The 17,334-nt window shown below is 34.3% G+C and overlaps 1 protein-coding gene across 3 annotated transcripts in view; it reads right to left on the bottom strand.

Annotated features, from left to right (window-relative positions):
* Window positions 1-17,334, bottom strand: part of LOC129748982 (serine/threonine-protein phosphatase 6 regulatory ankyrin repeat subunit B) — a 205,757-nt gene that overhangs the window by 136,300 nt on the left and 52,123 nt on the right. For all 3 annotated transcript variants that reach the window (XM_055743795.1, XM_055743794.1, XM_055743796.1), the window contains exon 4: window positions 10,315-10,416. In XM_055743795.1, coding sequence (XP_055599770.1) covers window positions 10,315-10,416 — 102 coding nt within the window. The remainder of the gene's footprint in view (window positions 1-10,314; window positions 10,417-17,334) is intronic.

Raw genomic sequence — 17,334 nt, forward strand, 5'->3', positions numbered from 1 at the left:
TTATGTTCCCAAAAACAGCGATTGTTATATAAGGGTTTCCAAGCCTCTTATAAAACTAAAACTTGATCTCGCAGTCGTCTTTAAACCATGAGTTTTTGTTCTGCAATATGATGTACTAGCTTATTTTTTCCGGCCTTGTTCGGGTTCATATAAAACATAAATAAAAATGAGGCGTTTGATTTTTCGAAATTTTGGAAGCTTTGTATTTATCATTTTGAGAAATTTGGCCCCCATCATTGTCCATGTAAGCTTTGTAAGATTGGTAAGTCTTTGTTAAGTTTTGATTGGGATCACTTATTGTGTTTAACGATTTCATATTATTGCAAAACTAATAGTTTTTCATCCTATCACGAAAAGCATACCATTTTTTAGGAAGCTTGAATCGATTTAGCTCAACCATAGATTTTCAATCTTCAAATGGTAACATTTTTTTGTTTTGTTTTTATTTTTTATATACTTAGCAATTTCTATAAAGATTTGCGCTAAAACGTTATTATAGACTCACTATGGAGGTTATCAATTGAGGCTCTAAGAGCCGAAGAAGAAGAAGTGACAAAATGGTCGATTTTGAGTTAATGATGCAAAACGATTTAAAACTGTATTTGATAATTTTTTTTTAAGATTTTAGAATTATATTTGCATGCTTTTACATTCGATAAACTACAAATACATAAATCCAAAAATAAATGGAAAATGACCAAATACGCCAATTTAAAAGCTTGTTTTCTCGAAATATGCTTTAAAACAGGGGTATACCCTTTGGCTCCGAGGGCCTCAATTTTATGTGTGTATTTATTCGCTTTTAAGTTTTACACTGTTTTATGATTGTTTTTTTTTACAACTTGAAAGTTTTCAAAAATTATCAAAAAACACACATTATCTTGAAACCGAAAACACCCATTTTATAATGAAATGGAAAAGCTGTTATTTTTCTATTCTTTAATAACTATCCACAAACTAGAAGTAGTTATTCATGCGAAATGTAGTCTCATTATTTCATCTAAAACTTTTCAATGATTAGAAGGCTCTGATTTGCTCCAGTACACATGAACTCTTCTGGATGTTGCTTCTAAAGAGACTGAAGTAAACATAAAAAGGCGCCAACTTAACCGTTTTGAACCGCTTGAAAATATTCATTCATTAATAAGGATGGCGAAATTTTATTTTGGATCACTATCCAACAGAAAAATGATCAGTCATGGATCATGTCATGACAGAAATATTCCAATAACGTGAATGTGAATGCCTCGGGTATTCACTTGATGGAAATAAAATTCACGAATGAGAAGTATGGACATTGAATGAAAGATGGAAACCAAATAGAAGCTAAAACATTGTGTCCAGACTTTATCTTTGTTTTCATCAATTTTTAACTATTGCTAGCTAACGTGTTTGATAATATTGTGGATTGAAAATAAGCTTGGCAAACATTGTGCTAGTGATTTTTTAATGACCCATTTAAACCATCATGTCATGACCGAAATGTTCGAGATCTCAATGATCAATGGCATATAGAAAACTTTTTCAATACAAAAACAATCATTTCATAGCATACTTTCATGTAGAAAAATCTTAAAATAACGACTTGTAAGGAGAAGAATTGGTCACTAGTCGCAATTTTTGCTTCATTACCAAAATCCCGTCCCTGGATACAAGTAACACTGTCACCACAGACAAAAAGAAAGGACACTTCAGAGCTAGACAATATCGCTACCAGATAGCTGTGCATTACAAATTTGAAAAGAAAAATTTCAATCATGGTAGCGAAGATATTATAATCAACATTGGTAGCTCGCAGCATGCTTACACTCCAGCAAAGACATGTACACTGCCGGCCAAAAGTTTGGGATCACCCGCTAAAAACATGCGAATTTTGATCGTTTATATCTCAGCCGTCTAAGGACATATTGCAATTATTCTGATCTCATTTGAAAGATTATAAGCAATTGTTATTTCGGAGGTATTTTGCCCAGAAATAGTGTTTTACTTATGTACCTTAAACTTAACCTAAAGTAAGAACATTTTCAAAAAATCGCACTAAAAATTTAAAGCCGATTATCTCGGGATAGGGTGGACCAAATTTCTAAATTTGAGTTGCATTAGAATCCTTATTTTTTACTTCTCCAAACCCAATCTAAAAATTTTGTGCAAAAATTTAAAAATGTACTTTTTATTGGTAAAAAACACATTTAAGTTATCGTCCAAAAGTTTGGGATCACCCCTTAGTGTGATGTATTGGCCAAAAGTTTGGGATCATTCTTTCAAAAACATGCCAATTTATCTCAACCATATCTTTCTCATATAACATCGTATGGCAGATCTGGAGGGTTCATTTGGAAGCTAAGAAATTGTTGTTTTTTCATAAATTCATACAAAAATTATATTTTAATGTGATAATCATAAAAAATTTACCTGAAATTAATGGATTTTTTGAAAATTCACACTTAAGATTCTCATTTTTTTAATAACAATATTCTGGATAACGTGCCGCTATAAAGCCTACCCCCATTCAGATACCTGACTTCGAACGCAGTAAAACTACCAACAATGGCTTAACTTCAATCGCCTTACACACATCAAGAGGAGATGAAGTTCTTTTTGCATTCCAGTTGTGAGGTTGGGCTTAGTTTTGGCGCTCGTGTCGTTTGACTACTAACGTGATTGTCAACTTTCAATGGTTAAGCTCTGTGATAATTAATGCGAAAAAAATTGCTTGAAACCATTAAGAGCGAAAAACGTGGCTCCAGAGAGTAATTGAAGCAGGCAATGAAAGTTGTTTTCCATTTGCGTTCTCATAATCACCCACTGGATGTGTTAGGCAGCTTAACCAGAACTATCTCATGTAAATCTGAAGAAATTGGAATTTAATTTTTCACATTCATAATCGTTACTCCAGAGAGTTAATTTTCAAGATTTTCTACCAAGCATTCGAAAAGGAAACCAAACTGTTTACTTACAATCAATCGAAGATCAAAATCAGGAATATTAAAAGTTAATAAATTTTTTTAAATGCATCTATAACAGATGCGAGGGGGAAAAACTGATTGTTCCACAATAAATTAAACATATTGTTTAAATTGCTATGATTTCGGAAAAAAGTAGGACATTTGAACAGTTTTCCATAAAAAAAAGTGTTCATTTTTTTTTATAAGGCCTCAAGAAACTTGAAGAGGGAGTTTTTAATTGTTATGAACATTAGTTTACCAACAGTTTAAAATATTTTGAAAATAAAATAAATAGGAAATAACACATCAGATGTGACCATTACAAATTATTGTGTTAAAAAAAACTAAACCATTTTTCAACTTCTTGCGCTTTGTGGAAATTTTTGATTTATTTTTTGCTTTTTGTTTACTCTGTTCGTTGCATTTGTGATCCATGTTCAAGATCTGAAGCTTTGCTTGGCTTAACATATTGATGTCCTCCCTTGGCAACCAATCTTGCGCAGGATGTACAAAGGGTATCGGCGACTTAATCCTGATTAGAGTAAAGCCATATTATAGTTTTTTAACTGCGACAGTTGATTTTTTTAATTGACCAGCTTCAAAAATTTTTCCTTACAAAAATGAAAAAAAATATCGCTGGTTGGATCATAGATAGATGGAAAAAGTTATAACTATCTTGCCTATTTTTGCAAATATGTTGTAAAAAGCAAAAAATGTGTTCAAGCGTGTTTTACATTGAGACAGTCGAGAACTGCACATAGTCTCCACATAGTCGCAATATAAATTCATTTTTCGCAAATATCATTTGTTTTGATTCGTCTTGCATCGTTTCTACATTCTTTTTCAAAGTTATGGTTACTGTGATATATTATGTTTTCTATTGGGTCATATAGGCAACTTTGGTCATTTTCGATAATGTTTCTACGAACTTTGCTCACATGATGGCGCGCATAGCGCATCTTCCATTTTTTGGGAGTGAGGTATTTTTTATATTTTATGAAAGGCATCAGTTTGCGAAAGTTTAAACTGATTTTCTTCTATGTGTCGTATCTGTTAGTCTGTGCTGTCATTTTCGTTCCATATTTGTTCCAAAAATATATGAACAAACTAATTCAACACATCTTTTGTTCGATTGAAATGACACTGGAAAGGAAACTCCTATTTCTATCTTTGAGGCAGTAATAAGAAGTTTAAAAAAAGAGTAAAAAGTGTGTTTAAATTTTATTCACACAAACTTGTTTTCCTCATGATTATTCCTCGAAATAATTTTCATTATTATTTTTCATTTGTTTGAATTTTTAAAAACGACCGTTCAGAGTAATGATAAAACTTCGTAGAATAATAATAGAGGTTTAAAAAATATTAAAGTTTTATTAATGGATGGATTAATTTTCCTTTTCTGACCTTCTGATTTTTTTATTGTTTATGTAGGTTGTGATAAATGAATAAGTGCATTTTTGGAAACTCATCAGTTCAATTCAACTTTTGCCTTATATTTATATCGCGATTCCACAAAAAAAAACTCCTAAAATGGTTGGCTCTGTACATAACATGTGATATATTCACTCTCAAAAAGTGGATTAAGGATTTCTTTTTTAAATCAGTGACAACCCTTGATATTGAAACGTTACTCATAACATTTTTATTCGATTGCGTTACGATTCTTACTGAAGAAATCTATGAATTATGCATATCTTATTCTTTAAGTGTTGTTTATTATCATTTAATACAATCGTGTTGGAAAATAAAACGTTTTTTGCTCTCTAGCCATACAAACAAAGAATAAAATTATTCTACTATTACATTACCGTAAACTGGGGGAACTTTGTTCACTTTTTTCATTCATTTTTGAATATTTTGGAAGGGGTTGCTTTTTCGTAATACCTTAAAGTTTTAAAACATTTACTGAGGTGAGGAGTATAAAACATGATCATTGATTGCAGTAATCTCAAACGACATTGGTGGTTATAACTAAATGTTTGTTACAAAACCAGATTTCGAGTTTCGGGGTTACTTTGATCACTATGGTTTTTACGTACCTCAACATCTTCAAAACTTTTGATTTTTTTTAGCACAGAAGTCAGAAGGCATAAACATTATAATCAGTAATCTTTATTAGGACTAAACTAATTTTTCGAAGTTTTTGTTTCAAAAACGTTTATAATCAAAATATGGACAATGTTGCTGCATACCTCTAGGGGTAAAAATAATAATCATTTCTCAACTATTTTTGGTCTCAAAAACAAATGAAATTTTGCCTTCATGCAATTACTCAGGTCCTCGCACTATTCTCATGTTCTTTTTTTCTTCAAATCAAACCATTTCATAGGGTTTTAGTCATTTTTACTATACGGGCTTTCTCATGGAAAATCACCGTTTTTTTTTTTCAATATCCAAAAATTATCACCAAATAATCTTGAAAATAATACTTGATCCAAACCTTAACAAAGAAAAAAGATGAACTTTCACATAAAATAAGTCATTTGCTCCTAGATGCTTAAATTCCATCAGGAGAAATGTTTGTTTGTGAGCCTTCGAAAAACCAGACATTTTAAGATTTTAAAATAACATTTTAAGTAATATCAAAAATATTCTATTAAAAACCATATTAAGCTCTTTTGTAACTCAATTTATAGGCTTTCAAACGTTGTAAACAGCTTTAAGACATTTTAACTTTTTACTAAGTTAATCATGATTATCTGCAAAAAAATCGTGTTGATCAAAGTTTCCCCAGTTTACGGTATTAAAAAATTGCGAAAATCTACCATTTCCAAATACTTTAAGACTATTTTACTATTTTAATCAGAAAAATTAAAAACACTCAATTTAGATACGTGATAACTTTTTTAATTTTATATGCATTTTTTGAAAAATTACATTTTTTGATTTCTAAAAGAAATCCTGTAAAGTTTAAACATTTACCCTTTTCTCGGAAATCCTTTTATCCTTGAATAAATTCAGATTTTTATTAATAAATTGTTTCAATTTATACTTTAGAACAGGGATGAGCAACCCGCGCCCCTCGAGACGTGTTTGTGCGGCCCGCGAAGCTTCTCTCAAATTGAACTGTATGATGAGGTGAAATATTTTTGATCTTGGTAGATGACGGAAATAAGGAAAGTTTTATAATAAAGACTGGGTGAACGATTATAAATTTCTCACCGACATGACTCAGAAAAATTCTAATATCTCGACAAAAACAATATCTGTACTCAGAATAATTCAACCCAAAAAGTTTGTAACGATTACACGGGGAAACAGCATTTTTGGTGCCTGTGTTCCCATAACGGATTTTGTTAGATTTTGACGTCCTGAATTCAAAACATATCACAGATTTTGTCTACAACTTCTAGTTTCGGTGATAAATATGCGTGGAAATTTTTAATTCGATCAATTTTGGGTAAAACCGATCTTTCATAACTTGATTCCTTGCAGCTCGGAAAAATGTGAATTTTGTTGTCTTATGTTGTCTTATTGTCTAGAAATTTCATTGGCAATTTGCCAAAAATTTATTAAATAGAGTCATTTTACCTCAAAATTGGCAATCTACATTACCAAATTCATAAAATTTACATGATTCATCCTAAGAAAGCCTATCCCTGTTGTATCTAAATTAAAATCTGAAAATTCATGAAACGTTTGAAAATTTGCTAGAGTCAAAAATCTGAACTGTAACATTGACATATCTGGTTAAAAATCTGTGAAATTATGGATTTTTCAAGAACCTTGCTAATGCAATGATTTTATACGGAACTTCACGAAAGAATTTAAATAAATTGTAATTTTTTTTTTCAAAAATGGGCACAGAAATAATTGCTGTAGTTAAGCTCCAAGAAAATTTTTAAATGGAAGTGATGACGGAAAATTCTATTACATCGGTTCGAACGAAAACGGGGTTTTCTTAGAAAACGGTTCAAATCTTTCTACGAACCACAGAAGACTTTTAAAAATTTTCGTTTTTAGTTCATAAAAGGAGCAAATGATGTTTCCTTTTTGTAAAAAGGAATATTTGCTAAACACTCCAAATCAATTAAAAATTTAAATGATTGAAAAATGATCAAGGTTAAGTGATGAACCTATTCAATTTCGGCTGGTTAAATCACCTTATGAAAAAAACTGTTTATGCATATACATGAATTCGTTTTATTCATCCTTCTTCAGTTTTGTTTTTGTCAAAAATTTGCTGTTATAAAAATTGCGATAAGCTCTGCAAACTAATTTTACTTCAATTTTATTTTAATGCGGCCCGCAGAAAGAATTTAAAATTCAAAGTGGCCCGTTGCTTCAAAAGGTTGCTCACCCCTGCTTTAGAACCATTTCAGCAAATGGAAATGTGAAAGTTTCCCTGGATTCGGTTCGGGTGACGCGATTTCTATTCCGGTCCCAGTCCTGTCCGGTTCAAGATTTAGCCACTTGCTGAATGGTCTCGCTGTGCCGGTTTGCATTTACATCATTTGAAATCCACGGTTTTAAAAAACTTAGTTTGGATGATACTATTTCTTCACAAAAAATATAGCTATGTTTATACTAAAGAGACTATAGTAGGTACTATAGGCTCTTTAGTTTATACGTTTATTTTTAACGCTAACGCCTACTGATGAAGGTTGGCAACACGGCCAAGTGGAAGGCGTTTTGATTTTCGGTCGCATATTTCTTTTAAAAAAGTCGTGTTTTTTTGGGCCCAGTTCCGCCGGAATTGTTTCTGTTTCGTTATAAGGAGCGGGAGACAAGATTTGGCTGAAAATTTTTTAAATCGCGCGTGTCGGAGGTGTTTTTTGGTGTTTTTTTTTCCTTCTAGCTGTTTCTTCGAGAGCATTTCGCCATATTGTTGGTCGACCGAGAGGCAAGCTTTGCTATGAAAATATAGCCAAATGTTACAGTGCTAGGAGCAAGCCGTGTGTTTACCAGTTATACCTGCTAAGTGTGTGTTGGTTATGTTGGTGAATTGTCAAAATGAGCATATTAGCGTGGGGGAGGAGGCATAATAAAAGTTGGTGTGGTTATGGAATTCAGAAAGCTGTGTAAGTGCAAGTGAGAGTAATTTAAAATTTCATCGAGTGTTAATCGATTGGTCGATGAAACGGAAAAAAAGCCTTTCCGAAAAGCTTACTTGAAATTCAGCACCAGGGTGTGCTGTAATACCTTTGACTGCCGAAGGCCTCTACTGTCATCGTTATGCTACCATTATTATTGGATTGTAAAATATTTCCCCATGAGAAAGGATAAGGAGAATGGAAGATAAGAAAGATAAGTATAACTTTTCATTTATTTTCAATCGACGATTTCTATTTGAAATGGAAAGGGAATGGAAAAGAAAGATTCATTTTCAATGTTGGGGCATTGCTTTCAAATTGGAAAGATTTCCAATTGGAAAATGTTAATAGAAGATTCTAAGGGGTTTTTTCCCACTATAGACAGTTAATCACGCGAAGACTAGAAGACCCTTTAAAGCATCATGCAAGAATTATCTATATATGTAGTTTCTTATGATTTTGATACCTATAATCTCAATACACACATGTTTAATATAGATACATTTTCGATATAAGACTGAGTCTTGAAATAGATCGACTAGTTTTGAAAATATTCGGCATACTCTCTTTGTCTTAAGGAGAGGTAGGCGATATTCGAAGATATCGGATGACTGAAGCGACGACAGACTTTACGAAAAGTTAAAAAAGGAAAAAGATAATGAAGATTAGTATTGAAGTATGAGAAACAAAACTGATTACATCAAGAAAGCTACCGTTTTTATTGCAGATATATTTTTGTGTTTTTTATGTTAATAAATATATACCTATTTTCTATAAAAATAAAATAGCAATCGAAAAAACGGTGTGTGTGTGTGTGTGTGTGTGTGTGTGTGTGTGTGTGTGTGTGCGTGTGTGTGTCCTTTTTAGGGTTGAGTTGTGACGCGAACGAAAAGATATGCGGCGTAAGGGTTTATTTACTAAAAAAATGCTACCGACGGAAAATGAAAAAATAATAATGAGTGTGATTCAGAATACAAAGTACACATTAAGTTAATTTTCAATAGTTATCTGATTAGCAAGGCGAAAAAACCTGGCGAAATTCGGATTTTTTGATTTTAAAAGGAAAAAAATTTTGAGCTTTTATACAATTCGTTAAAACAAACATGGCGTAATTCATCATAGTATGGCATTGGATGGCATTACATTTTGTCGAATTCCAATGTGGCTTTAACTCAGCTCCAGTAAATAATTATTGAATAGGCCGATTGAATTTAGCTTCAGTAAATGTTTTCTTTTAATTTTGAGAAAGTACCTTCAACCATTTACTAGATAGAGTATCGTAAAGAATAAGATCATACAGTTGTAGTTTCGAATCTCAAATCTTCTGAAATTTGATGATCCACTTAAATTTATAAAAATATCCTCCGGGTTTTAGTTAAACTAAATTTGATTTATGGCAGGGAGTTTATTATGCGACAATTTATATTGGTAACCTTTAGATAGCTAATCAAATTTTAAATATGTAGTTATTAAAAAATGCCATCTAAATTGAATCGTTTCAATACGAAATCACAGGAGCTTAGGAGAATAGGATTTCAACCCGGATTGCATAACACTAGTCAAAAGTGTTTCCTGATCATATCCTTTTTACCCAATCCACACAAAAAATTGTTTTGCTAGGATGCAGAGGTGACCTCGGTCCTAAAGCATGAATTATTATACTTTCAATCCCTTTTCTCTATTTTCCTTCTATCCATTGACTACTAGGACGTGGCCGGCGCCGTTATTGATGTTTAAAGAGAGAGCATCAGTTTTGTTCATTGTGAATGTGCTGTCAATCCCAGATACCATTCATTTGACCTCTGGACAAAATTGATGGCCTCGGTCAATCACGGAGTAGCAACCATTGGCGATGTGGAACTCGTTCTACTGAGCCATGCCAGAGATCATGGAATTTGAAATGCGTTTGTTTTAATGCCGATAAAAATACAATTAAAGGTTGACGAAGCTTATAAGCAATTATTGAGTTAAATACTTTTAATGTTGCATTTCAAGTTCAATGATTTAAGGTGGATGTGAGTAGTCAATCAAGCTAAGCTAAGCTAAGCTATTTTTAACGCTAACGCCTACTCCGGTTTCGATATCTCATTAGTAATGATAACCAACCATAAACCGAAAATAACTACTCATCATCATTATAAGCTACCACGTGAAATTCGCTTCCAGTGTTTTAAATCTGCATAAAAATTACTGCGCCCCTATGGCCTTCTCATTGGTTCCGCTTCCTGCAACCTTTTCTCATATCGGATGTAATCAAGCTGAGTGCTGAATCGGAACACGGGTTTTTGCCAATCAAAATTAGCGACTATCAAATGAAAAGGATTCGCCATACTTACCCCACCCGTCGAGTACGGATCGACGCCTTTCTTGTTTAAAAGTAATTTAACTACATCTTCTCTAGAGAACATGGAAGCAATATGTATCACATTGTAATTATCCTGGAATGAAAGAGAGAGAAAAAATGTTAGAATATCAATTGAAACAAGTGTATCTGATAATTGAACAAAATCAAATCAAAATGGATGAAATTTAAAAGACCCCTTCGGGGTCAGTTAATTATACTATAAAAAGTTCATCATGATGACCTCTCAAAAAATTTCTTAAAACAAAAATAGATGACCTCTATCGGCTTGCACAAAAATATTCAGATTTTCAACTATTTGCTTTAAATTCTCCGTAAATTAACGTTTGCAGGTAATAAATCTTCGAACCCGTGTCTTGAAATTATGGCATAAAAACTATCATCAGCCATGACTCCTCGCTTTCAATCTTCTGCTAGTCCCAAGAAATGTTGATTGTTATTTTATGCAAATCATGTTTGCATGTTGTAAACAGAGCCCCACAATCCCTAAGTAGTTTCACATCAACGGTAGTGATTCAGCAACTGTATGGGAATGCAAATGTTTCGCAAATTTTCAATCGAGTTTAAATGAATTTATTACTTTCATTTCCAGGTCCAGGTCTGCTGCTGCTGCATCGTTCGGTGTTATTTTCGGCTGTTGGACCTTTAAAATTTGCTCCCATCAATAATATTTTAAACTTTGGAAAATGGGATTAAATCGTTGGCTTTCGTGTTTCTCGACCTAACCTCAATCAGCTCCTTCAGGTCGCCATTAGTTTGCAACTCCATACCTACATACAGCCAAAGGGTGTGGCTAAGCACCAGCAAACATGCAATTTTCCAAAAAGCATTTGCCTTCCCCGCCCTTTACCGGACCATACCAAGTCAAGCCAGGTCAGGCTATTCCGGGCACTAATCATGATGTGGTGCAAGAGCTATCAAGACGACGAAGACGACGGTTCCGTGGAAGAAAATAAATTAAGGACATGCATCTACTCTCAGGTACTTCTACAGGTTTTCTCAGTGCTTTCCGGAACTACATAGGCAGCGCAAGAACTTTCCAATTTCACTTCTAGGACTAGTAGGTAGATGTTTTACTGACCGATTGACCGTGACCTGCCAACTTCATTTGGCTAAGAAGGGATTGGCTGACTGACTGACTTTCAGCCTTTAGCCACGAAAAGCCAACAGGTTATCGTAAACTATGGCAAACATGGTCGGTCATTTAGGCGATTTTATCACACGAGCAAAACGAACGAAAGATTGCCAAACTTAGCCATATCGACTTGAAGGTTGAACTTTCAGATTTATCGTTGCAGATGGACATAACTAAATGACTGGATTTCAAGGCAGTGGGATAGCTGTTTGTAAAATATTAAGACGAAGGAAATTTTTTTTTCTACCTTTCAAAATGTCAATTTATATCGAGTTGCAGTATGAGCGATCCAGAAGAGAATTAAGGGAAATCAGAGAATATGAAGGAACTCAGGGTGATCGTTCAGTTGGTGTCTTCAATTTTGATGTTGCTGCATGTAGGTATGCATGCGTGGCTATTGGGCAAAATGCAGATATGGCCGTTTGAGGTAATGTCTGCTAAATAAACTAAAAGTGTAGGGTAAATGATCCCAATCTTGGCCCCTACGGCATGGTTGAAGTAGTCCATGATTTTAACCTTTCTGTAATATGCATCTTTGAATTTTCTTCAACAAATGTGATTGCTTACTTGTCATGAGTGCAGTAAAATTAGTTTCGGCTTTAGAACTGTGGTCAACTTCAAATGAAATTTTCCAAACTATTGATTGAAATGCTCTCAATTATGCCCCCAGGTTGCTATTCTGGTTGTTTCGGTATTCCTAAAATTGGCCTACTGAAAAAAAAACGGGCCTCACTCATACAACAACGGAGCATATGAACTCATTGATCAATCGCGATAGGATCGCTAAAGTGCAAGTGAGATGCCACCACATCGACATTTGGATTGCATTCCGATTCATAAGGGAGCCATATCTCGCAACAAACTTTGTTTCATAGGGTAAATGTACCCGACCTTGGCCGCTAAGGCATGGCTTACCCCTTTTTTCAACATTCCAACGTTCCTGTTGAGTGCACCCTAGAACATCCTTTGAAGAATTTACTTGCTAACTTGCTTAGAGTTCAACAAAAATATGTTTGCTCTATGGAACTTTCATTAAATTGAGTAAAATGCATGCGAAGTACTCACTGTGGTGCTTCAATTACTAGGCCGCCGTACCAATTGTTTTCCGTTTCGATTATCCGATTCTTGGCCACCAGCAATGTGCAATAGATCTTTACCAACAATGCTCAATTGACGGTTAACAGAATCGTTGGCTATTCTGAATATAAGGCCACTGACAGAATGACGTCAGCTGAGCGTAAATTTCGATGCGACGATGGAACACCGGGCTTTACTCATTCAACAATAAGGCTTTCGAAAACATTGATGAAATTTGGTTTGAAGGGAAGCACAAAATAAGCTTTCATTTAAAAAAGCCGGTAGTCCAGAATTTCCGCAATTTTTTTTATATTTTTAAAACTTTAAACTTTTTACTCATTTAAACAAAGTGATGATTAAAAACACCTCAGGTTGTTTCAGAATATTTGTGTATGAACAAGAAAGAATCATTGGTTTATGAATGACCACCAAACCTTCATCAAGGGGACCGATTCAGAAACGAATTAAGTCCGCGAGTGGTTTGAGCTTTCTCTTTTTTTATGAACATTAAATCCCTTTGATGAAATCTTAACTAACATATTATGGTATTTAACTTTTTAAATTGAACACTTAAAAAAATTTCTCTAATATGTATACATTTAGTTACTTATGAAGCACTGATAAAATCTGAATAAAGCCAATCAATCTAGGAAAAGTATTTCAGATGGCATGGGCTTATCTAGACTAGCCCAGGTTTTCAACGTAGGATTTTAAATAAAAGTTGGTGTGGTTCAGCTGCCAGAATATTGAGGTAATATATTTATATTCGGCCATGATTGATTCACATTCCTCGAAATTTTTTAAAAAGATTTTACAGTTTATCATTTTTGTGAAGTTTTTTGAGACAATTCCATCAAAATAAAAATCAAATACGACTTGAACGGGAGTAATACTGAAAGGTTTGAGCCGTGTCAAATAAACGAATTATTTAAAAAATAAACGTCTTGAACGTGGTTGTTGTGAAAGTGGTATTGTAACGTTGAATTGAAATATCTTATTTTGAACTTTTCTTATCGAATAGATTTTTCCAAATATTGGAAAAGTTGCTAAGATTTTTAATTTTTTTTTTTTTTTTGAAAAATTCCTTACTTGAATGCTCGACAAATTCAGGAATGCTTAGCCTGACAACAGATTCATTTACGACATTTCTTTGGTTCTGTGCATCATGATGTGTTGTCATTTATAAATCATTGTTTAAATTATTCCTTTTGAGTTTTAAAGACCACTAGCTGAACCGGTGTGCTTTGCTACACCTTTCAAAATCAGCTAATATTTTCAAAAATTAATCAAATGTTTATTGTTTTATTGACGTTATTTTAAATCAAGTTAAAACATAACTCATAAGCAATTGCTATAAAATGAGACCTGCAGCTGGTTCCGGTTTGCAATACAAAGATTACTTAAAATAATATTCTTAATCTTTCTTTATAAATTTGTTCTGCAGATCTGCTAATTTTAATCTGTAGGGAGGGTCTCAAATTAATTGTACGCAATCAATCTAACTTAAAAAATATGGCTGTTTTTGCTTGATATGTTCTGGATTTAAGCAAAAAAAACAGATAAGACAGCCCCCTCCCCTGTCCTTCTCTTCACCCCTTGCTGAATGGAGGTCGTGGTCTTTAATAATCATACCCATTTTTTTGTGCCTAAAAATGCTCTTAAATAAAATATAATTCCATTCTTTGATAAGTTTTTAAGCTTTACAACAAAATGTATATGGAGCCTCTTCCTTTCTTCCCCTCTCTACACTGTAAAGCATAAGGGTCTATAACAATCTTAGAAACCTATCTCGTAATCAAGTACCTTTCTATGCCATATTTGTTTCCATTTGTTGGCTTTGTTAGCATAAATTGAGAACTTATGCGAACAAAATTTTATTGGGCTCACCTCCCTCCTTCTATGTACCTACTCACTGAAAGGAGGAGATGGTGTGTCAGATAATCATAGAATCATACCAAAATGATTTTCCATGTTAAGTTTTGTCCATTTCTCGGGTTTTGTACAATAAAAGTTAAATTTAAGCCTCCTCTTCCCTTCCTATATTCCCAATTCTATCATCCTACTGCAATAAAGGAATTGTTTCGAATAGAGAAAGTATTTTTCGTACTCAAATACTTTTTGGTTTCAAACCAAATTTGAAACCAAATCATTTGCTCGATTAATTCTCGAGTTAGGCAAAGAAATTGTATGGGAGCCCCTCTTTCCCCCTTTATATCTTTCCGCTGGAAAAAGGTGGGATTTCAATTTAAAATAGAAACATTTCTCGTATCCAAATACCCTCACATGCCAAATATGGTTCAATTTCCTCGATCAACTCTCCAGTTAAACTAAAAATTGTAAGGGAGACCTCTCCTCTCCCTTTTTATCCACCTCTTTGAAGGAGTGAGGGATATCAAATATTCATAGAACCATTTCTCGTACCGAAATATCGTTCCATGCCAAATTTGGTTCCATTTGCTGTTGTTGTTCTTGAGTTACGCAGTTAAAAATTGTATGAAACTCCCCTCCCTCTTTCCTTTCTCCCCGCTGGAAGAAGGAAGAAGTCTCAAACAATCATTAGAAAATGTCACGTTCCCAAATACCCATCCATGCCAAATTTGGTTCCATTTGCTTAAATAGATTTTGAGTTATGTAAAAAATTTAAAAGGGGCCCCCTTCTTCCTTTATAACTTCCCACTGGAAAGAGGGAGGGGTCTCAAATAATCATAGAAATATTTTTCGTATCCAAATACCTTCCCGTGCCAAATTTGGTTCTAATATCTTGATTACAAATCTCCAATGCAACACGTACACCATACCCGGACCCCATGGCTTCGTATGAACTGTTATGGAGTGAATGTATTGTGTTAATGTAGGTTTATATTGGAAGAACGAGTCAATCAGGTGGGCTAGTTTACTTACAGGTATTCCGGCATCCGTGTATATACCTGACCAGCTGGCAACTGATTGAACACTCTTATTATATAGTCAGTTATATAAGGAAACACATCTTACCTGTCGGCCACTTATGGGAATCAAACCCAAAAGTTTTTCTTGCCGATACCGGAAATCGAACCAAGTACGCCTGACATACCAAAACCAGACTCGCGCCAGCCTATCCGCTAGACCACATCGGCGCTGATTTGGACTCAAATAAGATATTCTAGTGGAAAACTATTCGTTTCGCAGATTTTTTCTGTCAAAATCGCAGAAAAATTGGTTAAAATTATACATTTTTCAAATTGCAATTACTTGCTTGCGAGCAGTTTGGTGTGCCTCATTTTTCGAGAAGTGACAGTTTTGATTTTGATTTAAATGCATGTAAAAAATATCTGTGGGTTCTCGTGGCTTCCTTACTAAATGATTTAATAAAGTTGGTTAATTTTCAATACAAATTCACATATTCAAAGACCTTTTTCAAAGAAAACATCCGCATTTCTCGTAGAATAGTCAAATTTTTGTCGTTTTATTATTGCTTTAGTTTATTTCGATGCATAATTAAGCGATCAAGCACACTTGGTCTTATTTATAAAAAATAATAGTTTTAAACTGTTTTTTCTTTATTAATTTTGAAAATTTATATTTTAAAGATTTGGATTAAAAAAGCAAAAAATGTGCTGCATTATTTATTCAAGCACCAACTCAACAAGCCATAGGCTCATCCACAAACTGAACGATGAAAATTCGACTGTTCTACGAGAAAAGCTGATGTTTTCTTTGACAAAAGGTCTTGAAATATGTTAATTGGTATTGAAATTAACCAACTTTATTAAATCCTTTGGCAAGGATGCTACGAAAACCCATCGACATTTTTACATGGAAAGAGATATAAGATATCTTGAGATATTGTATAGCTAAAAACAAAAATAGGTGAAAAACCCATTTTTGTGCAAGGTTTTCTTAAATTATTATTTTTGCAAGGTAAGTACACAACATAGAGCTTAACGATGTTCTACAAAGTTGATGTGAAAGGTATAAAATAACAACTTTGTGGAAAAAACCTAGCCTGTATCTTGCTTCTGTAAAAAGTTAGATTTTGGCGCCACCTTGCGGAGAAACATAGAACTAATTCAAATCCATCAATGGATATCGCAAATATAGTCGAGTAACTTTGTCGAAAACACCGATAAGCTACAAAGAAACCTTCGGCCTGCAGTCAATTTTGACCGCAAAAGAGTGGTTCCTGGCCCACTGTGCGACGTAGAGGAGCCACTCCAAACGATGAGTGAAGTTAAGGAAGCCATTCGCCAGCTGAATAGAAACAAGTTGGCTGGGAAGGATGGCTTCGCAGCTGAACTCATCAAAATGGGCCCGGACAAGTTGGCCGATTGCCTACACCGGTTGATAGTCCGGATCTGAGACATAGAACAGCTACCGGAGGAGTAGAAAGAGGGGGTAATATGCCCCATCTACAAGAAGGGCCACAAACTGGACTGTGAGAACTGTGTTGCCCCGAATCCTACTCCGCTGCCTAAGGCCACAAGCAAACAGATTCGTGGAAAGTCATCAGGCCGGCTTCATGGAGGGACGGTCAATGACGGATCAAATATTCACATTACAGCAAATCCTCCAAAAATGCCGTGAACACCAAGTCTCTACGCACCATCTATTCATCGACTTCAAAGTCGCATACGACACGATCGACCGTAACGAGCTATGGAAAACCATGGACGAGAACGGCTTTTCCGGGGAGCTGATCAGACTGATCAAGGCGACGATGGATGGAACCCAGTGCTGTGTGCGGATTTCGACAAGGTGATGGTCTATCCTGCATGATGTTCAACGTGGCGCTAGAAGGTGTTA

The sequence above is a fragment of the Uranotaenia lowii genome, chromosome 2 (assembly GCF_029784155.1).
Source record: "Uranotaenia lowii strain MFRU-FL chromosome 2, ASM2978415v1, whole genome shotgun sequence".
NCBI lineage: Eukaryota > Metazoa > Arthropoda > Insecta > Diptera > Culicidae > Uranotaenia > Uranotaenia lowii.